A 12,748-nucleotide genomic window follows, 5' to 3' on the forward strand; every position below is an offset into this window, starting at 1 on the left:
CATTTCTAGATAATAGCACAGACTGAGGAGTGAGGGGGAGGCTGTCCAAGGTCTACATACCAAGATCTTGTTTGTTTGCAGCAGCTGAACCAAAGTGTCACAGTTCATATAGATTTCAATGCACCATAAAAACACCACAAAAGGAAAGGGCCTTTGGTTTTAATGAATGCAGTCAAATAAAATCAGGAAGTTTGACTGCAATAAAATTATTTTCTCTTATTACCTTTAATTAAATAAATGCTGTTTCCTGTTAGTCGCTGTGGCTCAATGTAATTATATAACTAGAGAATTTAAACCTAAAGCCAAAAGGACAATGGTGCTTTTCTGAAGCATTGATTTTGTGATCTGTTTAAAGCTGCTGAAAACAAACATTTCTGTTCTTTAAAGCACTTCTCAAAAAATCAGTATATAGGATGTTGGTTTAGCGAAATAACCAGATAAGCAAAAGCAAGCATTAATTTAGATACCAGACTCCCCCGCCCCCCAATGTTACACAATATATTGCAACAAAAGGAAAAGCTCTGTATACTATATAAGGATAATTAAATGGCACATTTTTAGAAATCATATAAATAACATTTATTTCTATTTTAATATTTGATAATTGAAACAATTTAATTTAGACCTTTCCCTCAGCTTGTGTAAAAAAGGTTCAATAAATACCTTAAAATCAATTGTTTATTAGAGACTTGGTTTTTCTTTCCTTCCTGTCACACCGGCATCGTATTTTCTCTTTTTACTGGATTTATGACGACCATCTTGTAGTTGTCAAGGGTGTGGTCAGAGGGGGGGCATGGGGTGGCACAGGCCCCACTAAAAATACAATTAACTCCACTGGATGAAAGTATGGATGGGACCAGTGGTTCAAATATAGCATAGTGCATTTACTCAGGCAACGGGTGAAGTGTCTTTCCCAAGGACACAACGACCGAGACTGTCCAAGCCGGGGCTCGAACCGGCAACCTTCCGATTACAAGGCGAACTCCCAACTCTTGAGCCACGATCGCCAGAGCAGGAAGAAGCATAAACTTATTTAATCCCACCCCTTTTCCACTATCTAGTATCAATAGACTACAGAAATACCTCCTTGCAATTACATTATATGTTATGTGTAATTTTTTATTTTTTTTATTTATACACATATATGTTTCTATCTATCCATACATACGTATATACACACATACGCACATATACACATTTTCAATAACCCCATTAACACCTCAAGGATACACAACCTACAATATATATATATATATATATATATATATATATATATATATATATATATATATATATATATATATATATATATACCCATACCAACATACCCGTGCACGCGCACACACATGAAAATATTAGACAAGAACAGCCTATAAAATCTCTACCTTTTCCCTGTACCCTGTAAAAACCATATCCTTAAACCGCTTTTTAAACTGCGCCATGCTCGGACATTGCTTCATATCTTTACTTAGTCTGTTCCACAGCTTCACTCCACACACAGAGATGCAAAAACTTTTTAATGTTGTACGGATACGAGGATGTTTTAAATTTAATTCCCCCCTCAAATTGTATCCCCGTTCCCTTTTAGAAAACATTTTTAGAATATTCAGCTTAATGTACTACATCTGCTTCAGTAATGCATCTTTATGATGATGCCAAAAATCACTCCTAGTGTTTTCTAATCCAGACTGTATACTGAATATATTTCAGATCAAATATTCTGATTTTCTGTGGGCCCTTTGTTCTTTGTTCTTGGTGTCCCATGTGATAACACTCCCAGACATATGGTGGTTGCCGTGGTGATTTAAATCAATTAGTGCTTCTACAATAAGAATAGCAGCTCATTTTTCTCTTTGACCGATGTCTAAAGAAGCTCCTTTGAAATTAATACTCTTTTCTTTGTTACATTGCATTAAGAATTAAATTGATATTTTAAAGTAAATAGTGTGCCGACCTTTTCCTTTTGTGGCAAAAAAGTACAAAAGAGCAGAAAATTAAAAGGTTTAGAACAAGATTGACATTCTCATGCAGGACTTCATAGCTCGTAGCAGGAAACAGGTTCAGAAGATGTTTCTGGTTAACAGAATGTCTCATTGTCATGTGTGTCTGAGCTGAATGGTTCCCACTGCATGATTTAACTGTTGACACGATCTCAGGTACAACTTTGACCTGTGACGCGTTGTTTTCTTTGCAAACCCTTTCTCTGATCATGTCTTTGTGTGTATAAATGTGCCACCCGATTTGACTGGTCTTCTTTTCTTCAGCCTTCCTTTGCTTTCAAAGCCATTTGTTAGTGTGAGATGTTTCCCGCTTTTACACATCTCTTCTCATCTGAACTTTCATTCTGCTCAGAGTGACTGGTGCTTTAAGACTGTGACTGAGCAATGCCGGTCTTCAGACTGATCCATTCACTCTGCTTCGATCAGCATTTGAATATTATTAAGTTAGCACGCTGCTCTTTCCTGTCTCTCATTGGCTGGACTGTTACAGCTTCCAGAGCTCTCCCTGTACTCCATTTGCCCTTTTTATCCTTTCATTACTTCCTAAGTTTTTATTATTATTTTGTTTTAAACTTCCCTTTTGCTCCTTTTTGACCCCCGTGCCCCTCCTTTTTCTTTTTTTTTCTTTTTTTTTTCTCCTGTGTAGCAAAAGAGAAAGAATGAGAAAACAGCAGCCAGCAGATTGAGCAGCTCTCCTAATGTCAGGGCTCTGGAGGGAGCAGGTATGGGCATGGGCTTGGTGGGTACAGGGAGCGGCCAGCCCCCACAACCACCACCCCCGCCCCCAACCCCGCCCAGTCGCCTAGAGCCTATCCCCAACTCCCCCCTCCATCACCTTGAGCTCAACTCCAACAAACCTCTTGCCCCGCTGACCCCTCCCACCGAACCCAAGAAATTCATGAGGTGAGACCTTTTCAGCCCCGACTAACAGCAGCGCATTAATTATCCAATCACAGGCCTCAGAAGCACTTTTACTGAAGTGAGTCGTGGCCAGAGGTAAACATTCAAATATATAATATCTTTATTTTAGATTTTAAAACAAACAACAGAACTTGGTTCTTCTTCTCTACAGATGTTTTGTTTTATTATACTCATTCTTTCTTGCCAAGTGTGGCACTTTCATAAACCATAAGAAGCATGAAATCATTGTCAGCTATAGCTGCAGATTCTAAAAAAAGAAGCTTTCAGAAGCTCTGTGCTGTGATCAACTGTTCGCTGATTCCCAACCTTGTTGATTGCTGGTGCCATGTTGAGCTTTCCCCTCTGCAGTTTGTTGACAGTTGTAGAAGCAAGATGTGGAACCTGAGTTTAAGACAAAAAGGCAGAAAAACGCTGCTTGTTTTTAGATCATTACTTTGGTTTTTTGGCTTAAATATCAGCTGTTGCTACTTGATTTTCTCAGTTTTTGTTATTAGTTTAATCAAGATAACACACTGGTTAAACTGCCAGGTGTTGCTTCCACTTGACTCTGTTTGGAACAAGATTAAAATATATGTATTTAGCAGGTGCTAGAGCTGCAACAAAATTAGTCATCACATAATCAGGCAGTTATTTTAAAGATTTGGCGTTAGGTGATTGGTGGATACTATGGTATTCTCCAGATACAGTGATGTTAGATTGTTTAAATGCAAAGACATTAAAGGTGACACAGAAAAACAAACTCAACCAAGGTTTAGTCAACATATTATAATTTTTTCCTTGGAAATGAATAAAACCTTTCTATTCACAACAGCTGTATAACCTTGAGGAGGTGCTTTATATTCCAAGGCAAAGGCCCTAAAATATTAAATTGAAATCCTCAACAATGAGACAGTCCCATACTATAAAAAATCATTAGGAAGTAGAACCAGGCATCGTATACATGTTTCAGACATTCAGGGTGAACTGGCATTATAGTACATAGTATTAACTGATGAGATAAAAACTGCTGCATGGCTCGTTGCATTCAAGGTGTTATGGTGTTACATTAAGCGGTCACTCCCAACTCCAACCAAGGGGGTGTTTTAACCCAAATCTTGTTTCACTAATGCTGTCCCTAGCAAAGTACTATCTAGAGCCACATCAGGTTTTATCGTCCTGATGGAGTGCTTGTGTGAGATTTATGTTATACTGCAGGTTGGAAGCTAGCATAAAGCTCTTACACTTTTCTGCGATAAATTCATCCCAAATAGAAAAAGGACTGTTAGAGACAACTGAGAGAGTCAGGCAAGGGCTATTTTTTTGAAAACCAAGTTTAATCCTACTACTTTAAACCACTGGGGAAAAAAACAATAGAAAAAACTGTTTAATGCATGGTTGATGTAATGTTTTTGGCTTTTAAAGTAACCAGGGCTACTTTTTAAAAGCTAATTTTAAGCTAATAAGCTAACAGACATGCTACTGTTTGCAGCTTACAGTAGAGCAAACCAGGTTCAATCAAATCCTCACCACTTTGTTTTTCTTGATTTAGATTTTTAAGTGGAAATAATGTCCAAACTATTTAACTATGGATTGTAGATAGTTTTACATCAAAGACATCTAGAGCCTAAACGTCTGGAGTACCCTAAGTCATATAAATGCTAAGCTATGACGACAGTTTGGTCCTTTCATACTTTTTGGTGATAATAACCGTTAATAGTTTTTGATAACAGCCTCTCTCCTCGGGGTTAGGGTTTGGCGAACAGTTAATCAAAAAGACTTGTAGATGATTTTCTGCCTCCTTTCAGGGCCTGAGGTTTTTACTGTTTATATCACAAACCAGCTGACCCTGAGTCGACATTAAAGGACACGACTACTTTCTGCTGCAGCACGTTTGAACTCAGAGGCATTGGCAGCTCTTTAAATAGAAGTGAATAATATGGAAAGGGCAACATAAACACAAGAGTCCCGTGTGCGACTGAAGCTTCAAAGAATGGCCTTGGAATGCAAAAGGGGCATGTTTTTACTTTTGATTTCTTTTCTTTCCCATCAGTCCGAACATGTTGCTGTCTGAACTGTGTGCATGCTGAATGTTCTTTTTTTTTTGGTTTTGTTTTCTCTTCTTTTCAGTTCAGGACGTTTACACTACCTGTTGTTATTATCCACTGTGTCTTTTTTGTCGTTGTTTTGTGTCACACTGTGACGTTTCTTTCTTCATCCTCACCATCATCTAAATTTCAGCATGTTGCACTTTTACTCGACTCGAAATGGGCTCGACCGTTTTTGTAAAAAGTAAATAAACGTTTTTTTTAATGCAGACTTGTATTGAAGTAGATATTGTCTTTTGCTATTATGGACCGTCTCCCTCTGTGTGTGGTGGTGTCTTATTTTGATCCTGCTCTACTCTACGCTCCAGTAAACGCTGCTTTGGTGGCTGTGACGAACTGTGTGAACTGATATGATGATAAATTATGCAACATGCTTCTCACATGAATACATGCAGTGTGTATGCGTGTGAGGGGTGGCGGGATGGGGGGGGGGGGGGGGGGGTGTAGTTGCATGTAGGTTTACAGCATGTGTGTGAGTGAGTGGTTTCTTTCCTTTGTGCTGCATGTTGTACTGCCGAGTAAGACGCAGTGGCTGCTTTGCAAAAGCTTGGGACAAACCTCTGTTGATTTAAAATGCTTGCACAAGCACACACACACACACGCATTATTATTCCTCATTGCCAGAGCTGTACCCTAACACACATTCTAACATGCACAACAAAGTAAGGCGATGACAGTATGAGGTCAGGTGTTAGAGGCTTTGAAATGTTTTCAGACTATAGTACAATTTATCTCTGCTCTCACTCTTCACACTCTTTGTTCTTAACAAACAGTTTGAGTGATGGTAAACATTTTCCTTACACTTGAGCGATTTGCTATGCTGGCCTCTTTAAATCAATAAGTCGTTACGTGTTTAACCCTGATAAACGTTATTCAAATAGACTTCAGTTTGTATAGAAGAAGTAAGTCAGACATCAGAGCAGTAAAGAGTAGTTATTAGACTGCAGCTTGCACCCGTTTTGGCTGAAGGAGATATCTTTGTGCCTACAAACATCCAGAACATTCATAACAAAGATCTGTTTAATAGGAAAATATAGAACGCAATATGTATAACAGCCTGTTAATGGTGTTAAATTGGGTATGTTTAAGTCCCAGACTAATCCTAATCTAATCCTAAATTCAAGATGACTAACTCAAAGTTACGTGTTTTAGGTTAATGACCCTAAATTTTGGGGTATGGACAGCAAAAACCCCAAACAAATAAAATAAAAACAAGCTTCATAGACGCGTATCAGACAGACAACAAGAAAGTCAGGAGTAAGCTGCATATAAATGTAGGAGAATTAGAGGGATTAGAAACAGTTGAGGAATAAGAAACAGCTGAAAGGAATCAAGACAATCATGTCGACAGGAACTAAAGAGAAAAACACCAGAAGAAAAAACAAAATATCAAGTATCATGCACCAAAAACACAATAATATAAATCAAAATCTGAAATACAAAACTCTGCAACAATAATAATCCTCATTTACCAGAGCCAACGAGACGCCAAGCCAGTTCAATGACTCTCTAAAACAAGGCATTTTAGACCCCTCCCCCTTCAAGGCCCGCTTTCTTCTCAATGGCTGCCCCTCAAAAACAGAAAGTTTAAACAGAACGTGGGTGCAGCTTCTGTGCTCACAGCCAGATTTGACCATATTAGTAATCTGTTGACATCATACAGATTCAAGAATAGAAAAAAAAATAGCTGAATGAACCTTTAGAGCAGACTGAAGTCTCAGCTTTTGGCTCTCACATAAGCTGATCTTATTATCTTTATAAAAATAAAGATAAGCTGTCTTCAGGTAGCTGTTCTAACGTGTGCATTTACTCATACAGTCCTGGGATTCTTTAAAGCTGTTTAAAAGGCCTAAAATATCATAGTATATTAAAAGGTCATGGCCAGCAATGTCACCTTACAGCAAGACCCTGAACTGGATAAGTGGAACAAAATGGATGGATGGATCGTAAAAAGTATAGTAAAAAAAATTATATTTTAAATTAAATAGTTTTGATATAAACATATAGATAAGTAAACAAAGTGCAAACAATGCAAATTGAAGTAATCTACATCAGCGGTCCCCAACCTTTTTTGCGCCACGCACCGGTTTATGCCCGACAATATTTTCACGGACCGGCCTTTAAGGTGTCGCGGATAAATACAACAAAATAAAACTAGTGAAAAGACCCAGGAAAACCGAGTAAACGATAAAAACGATAACAAAATAACGCTGAAAACTGATAAAAACCCTGAAAACCATACATTTCACACCTGAGCCTCAACTCTCGCGGCCCGGTACCAAACGACTCACGGACCGGTACCGGTCCGAGGCCCGGGGGTTGGGGACCGCTGATCTACATGATTGAAATGTACAACTGAAAGACCAAATCTTAAACACTTGAGCTGCAGATGATATGACTGCACCTTGATCCCTTAAAAAATAAGGTAGGCAGGTGAAGTGCACACATTTGTAAAAGCCTGCTGAGTTTCTAGCCCTCTGTTTCCCCCTCAATGTCCAGTATTTGTGCAAATGCAAAGAGAGGCCACATCCTCTCTCTGCTGTCACGTACAGTGGATAGACTCCCTCCTTCAATCTGATACGCTCCTCTCGCTCTTCTTACTTCTTCCTCTGACCTTGATTCATCTTCTCATGCTCTGCCAATCTCTTTTCATCTCCTCTCCATCGTATTTCCTGCCCTGCTCCTGCAAGTCATCCAGCTTCTCTGCTCACGGTTTCATGCCACCACATTTCACCTCTCTTTTCTCCTTTTCTTCTTGCGAACAGAAAGCTGCACTTCCTGCATCAAAGCTTCCTGAAAATTATCTTTAAAATCCTCTGATCGCCTCGTGATTCTGTCAGTCAGTGCACACACTGAGAATACAGACTCTGAGGGTGTTTAATATGAGATGACCGTGAGCACAAATTATACATTAACATGAATATTTTATGAATTTGTGGTAAAACAGAACGCCTTGAGTCTGCACTGTGACTGTGCGCAGCATAAACAAGATTTATTAGGCTAAGCAAATATAAGGGAGGTCTTTTTGGGAGAAAGTAAAATAACAAAAAAATACCCTCGTAAAATTTTAGCATCGCCCCGGGGTTATGGGACTGTTTGTTTAAGAAGTAGCCCATTAAGAAACAGAAGTGGCTCCGATAGGTGTTTGTTTTTAATAGATGCACACACTAATTAGTTCAAACTTTGGGGAACGGTGTGTTTCCCCTCTGAGGACGTGAGTCAGGAAGGAACTGCAGCTTGATTAGATCATATAAATTCCAGCCGCGATTGGCATTCTCCTGGAAAAGAATAGACTTTAAATCATTGGATAATGCCAATTTAAAGTAATTTAGTGTTATAGAGTTACCTGCTGAGGAAACTAACCTCTTAAAGTATTTTAACACACATATACTCACCAAGCTCAGCCCATCAGTGCTCTTTTAAAATGTGACAAAGACAATATAAAAGATGCACAAAGCTTAAGAATCTGAAAAGTTGAGCTTAATCCCCAAGTTGTGTTTCAGCGGGAATCCTACACCAAAACCTGCCCCTCATTTTAAAAAAAAGCTATTAAACATCGAATCGACGCAACCCACAGCTTGTGATTGGCCTGTTCAGTCCCATCGGTTCATTTTGTGCATTTCTGGCTACTGTTTTGCAGCAGTTTTGAATTTATCAGTGAGAGAGTAACAAAAAATAAATAGTATAAAGAATAATTCAATGTTAAGGTCATACTGGAAATGATGTTAACCTTGTTTTGTGAACTGTGGTCAATATTAGAGTCAGAGAGGAGGCTTTTTAATCACAATGATTAATAAGCATTAGCGTAAACAACTTTAGGCTTCTTTAATCGGACTTTACTAGCCAATGGGTGATGCCACAGTGGCTACACCCATCCTTTATAATGTGAACACAGCCGTAGGATTAAAATGCATCGCAGGGCGGTAGAAACATTGGAAGTGCTTCAGAGACACAAAAATAGGAAGAAGCAAATGTTGTGACATTTTCATAGAAAGTGCATTACATGACAGTTTGTGCGTTTCACAGACAGTTACCCTGTTACTTCTAGGGTTAGATTTTCCTTCTTAATGGTCCATCACAATTTCGTGTTCACAAAGCAACACAAAGGGTGCTTTGGGCTTTTTATTTTTTGTTAAACTCAAATACTTCCAAAGAATTCAGAATTTAACGTCTACACCATATCTTGCATAAACACTCATCCACACAATTACTAATATTATAGATGCAGAGCTGTGTCCAAACTCCTGTGTGAAACTTTGATTTCAAGACAAATAATTGTATCTTTTAAAAAACAAAGGCTTCAGAGCTTTGAATCTGCTCAACTGAATCTGTACTTCCCTTTAAGATGCGGAAGAAAACAGAGACACACAAAAACCTCCAATTCAGTCCAATAGCTGTTTGAAGTTTAAAAGTATTACAGTTTCAGAATGTAGTTTTAACTTTGGTGCCTAGTTTTCAAATATGGTGTAGTAGCCATACAATAACAGGCAGTGAAGTGGGGAAGCATCACGTTGTTGTTTTTTCATCCAGACAAGCATGAATAGGTAAAAAAAAAAGATGCAAAAGCCATTTTCATTTCTCGTTATTTGCTTCAAAAAATGGTTTTTGTTTGTTACTGATCTATGAATCATTCAAGCATAAAAAACCATCAACTCAGAATCAGAATCAGAAACTTTATTGTCATTGTCACGAGAACAACGAAATTAAGAATGGTCCCCGATCATTGCATCATCCCTAGCAATATCAAAATATAAATAAAACAATAAAATTCAATAAATGAATAAAAAAAACTCAAGAGATAAACCAGTGTGTGCACATGACAAGCAAAGAACCCATTTTAAATTGTGTCTTTAGACACTTTGTTACTAGTAGCCTGTCACTAAAATACATAATTGTTCCCTTTCTTTATATTTCTTTTAATGAATCTATAAAATGCCCAAAAAATAACAGTTTGCCAAACATTACAAAATTTCGTTTTGCATGACAGTGATCCCACTGCAGTCAAAGCAATCCTGGATAGAACAACATAATAAACTCTATCGGTCATGGACTGGCCTCCCCTGAGCCCAGATCTCTACATTATTGAAGCATCTAAAGGCAAATAACATCCAAAAAAAATAGCTTTTAAGGTCTATCAGAAAATCTTATTCAGACAGGATGAAATTGTTCCATTTTTGTAACTATTTTCAGCTGTTTTGAGGCTCTAGTGATGATTTACTGCAGCAGCATCGTGATATGATTTTTTGAGGAGCCAAATTAAACCGTTCTCATGGTGATGAGGGACGGCGCTGCTACAGCCATGTGTTTTTAACAGTTTTGCTAAACGGGGAATACTCTTTAAAAGATCTATTCACTTCAAAGGACTGTGTGAACTTCACTAAACCTTTACTTAGAGATAAAACATTGCGCGTGGTTACTTTCCAAAGGCTGCACAGGAGAGTAGTCATTCAATCAGCTGTAATGGAGAGCGGAGAAGGACAAACACTGGCGTGGCTCATCTTGAATCTTGTGGTTATGCTGCCCCCTGTGGACAGAAAAGAAAATTACACATTCAAACGCTCAGATTTCAAACTTAAATCACACAAAAACACCAGTGGAGTGTGGAAAAAGGTCAAAACCCCAGTTACATTTTCTCAAAGCATCAGAGGTAGACACACAAACAGCTAAATTAACAGTAATATTAATGATTATTGATTCATGATAGTAAAAAAGTTTAGCTGGTCTGTCTGAGGAGAAACAGAATTCCCCCTTATCTTTCTGTCTAAATAATTTTATTTTCTAAAAACAAACATGTAAACGACAATCTGCCACTGCAGTGAAAATAACACACATAAAAACACACGTAGTATTGGACACAGCAGGAGAAGTCAGGATCAGGCGACACAACAACCAATAGGAAGGAGGGAATGTGGTAACTAAAGAACTGGCTGAACTCATCTGTTACATCACTGGTTACAATGAAGACATGTGCACAGGCGGGCATCCCGTTACATGTAGGGTTAGATCGGCTTTGGTAATGCTCCGTCACTAGCTCATGTTCACAAACTAACACAGAGGCTGCTTTGGGCTATTTATTGTAATAGTTAGGAAAATACGTCCAAAATTAACATCTACACCGTGTCTCGCATGAACCTCCACAAAACCACACAGTCACTGATGTTTTAGATGCAGAGCTCAGTTTGATTTATTTCAGTATTTAGACCGGACGAAGTACTAAAACAAACATCTTCCACACAGTTGTTAATGTGTGTCCCCCGCTCTTTCTGCATGTTAATATCAACAGAGTGTGAATGTTTGTTTTTGATTTTGGAGGCAAAAAAGGAAAAAGGTTTTTAGCTTTGGATCAGATTGTGGAGCTTCGCTGGAGGAAGGCCGCTCAGCTGAACCTATATTTTCCTGAGAGATGAAAGCATTAGAGCATCATTTTCTTTTCAATCAGAAAGTCATCATTTGAGGCTAAAGTTGGATTATTATAAAAACACATCGACTTTCGGTGTGAAAAAATCGGAGAGCGTTAAAGTGAAGCTTGTGCTTTTCACCCCTTTATGTTTAAGACTAAACGAGCTGAGCGATCAGCCTCTCACTTCTCTTTCCTTAACTTTCTGTTTGTGTGTGTCCGTCCTGAAGCCCTCCTGAAACAAAGGACTCTGCCATCGACTCCCCGGACGCTCAGCGCCAGGAGTGGTTCGCCCAATACTTTTCCTTTTGATCGACCACAGACCTGCAAACACAACGATTCAGCATGTCAACCGAACTTTTAAAAAAAAGAAAAAGAAAAAACCGATGAAAAAAAACAAACAAAAAACTGGAAAAAATCTTCAAACTATTTGTTATTTATCGTCATTGATCGGTTCGGGGATCAATCCACTTTGGAATCAGTCGACCGAAACTGTAAATCCTGGTTTGAGAATCGCTTCTCCTCGACGTGTCGATCAAACGCACAGAACCTGATGTCGCTGATTTCCACTTCTGGGAGAAACGCCACGATTTTCCACTTCCTGCCGTTGACCGAGACCAAAGTGAATTGAACCCGACCGCGACATCAAATGTCATCGCTCCGATCTGATTTGATTGTTTGATTCTCTCTGATTGTTTCACTGTGGAGGAGTTTCTCTCGTAGTACAGTGACAATGATCATCCGTATGTTTGATGTTTATTTCATTCCTTTACTCTTCGACTTATTTTGCAGTTTCTTGGAACTAGAATAAAATATGAGTGGTGCATTTTCATGCTGCTAATTGCCATTGTTGGACTACAGTAAGAACTATATATAAAGAATTATACGGTAGGTAATTGTGCTCTCTTTGTACGTGGGCCCCACTGCATACAGCATCTTAGACTAGGAGGGCTGATCTAAGACCAGTTCGCCTCCTCATTTATGGTGACATTAACTTCGGACCTGATCCTAGATCAGTTACACTTCTCTGGCGTGCTCCGTGAATACAGGCTCTGATTTTAGGACGGCACCATCATGGCGAGTTTGTTACAGCTGCATAGAAGTTTCAGCCGATTTTGGTAGAATATTAAAACCTGTTTGTATGGTCGTCTGTCTCAACACAGATATAATGATGTCTCACCAATTTTAAAATCAAAAATAGCATATTTTATATTTATATTATAATGTGTATGCTTAATAAATTATTATTGTGACATTTACTGGCGTTTGCTTGTCTTTTTTTAATGAACTGGTGATTTGTGGGTTTTTTTTCCATTATTGAAGTTAACTTATTTTGTTATGAGGTA

At 38.5% G+C, this 12,748-nt stretch overlaps 1 protein-coding gene across 3 annotated transcripts in view; it reads left to right on the forward strand.

The window, feature by feature from the left end:
• The window catches only part of fam184ab (family with sequence similarity 184 member Ab), a 221,781-nt gene extending 209,120 nt beyond the window's left edge, over window positions 1-12,661 (forward strand). For 2 of the 3 annotated variants that reach the window (XM_085382213.1, XM_085382214.1), the window contains exons 21-22: window positions 2,647-2,903; window positions 11,633-12,661. In XM_085382213.1, coding sequence (XP_085238339.1) covers window positions 2,647-2,903; window positions 11,633-11,714 — 339 coding nt within the window. In that variant the 3' untranslated portion in view covers window positions 11,715-12,661. The remainder of the gene's footprint in view (window positions 1-2,646; window positions 2,904-11,632) is intronic. The other variant, XM_085382215.1, reaches the window with a different exon arrangement.
• The last annotated feature ends 87 nt before the right edge of the window (window positions 12,662-12,748 follow it).

Source organism: Rhamphochromis longiceps, linkage group LG15, assembly GCF_057381845.1.
Source record: "Rhamphochromis longiceps isolate RC_006_pf linkage group LG15, R_longiceps_female_GT1.1, whole genome shotgun sequence".
In the NCBI taxonomy this organism is placed as follows: domain Eukaryota; kingdom Metazoa; phylum Chordata; class Actinopteri; order Cichliformes; family Cichlidae; genus Rhamphochromis; species Rhamphochromis longiceps.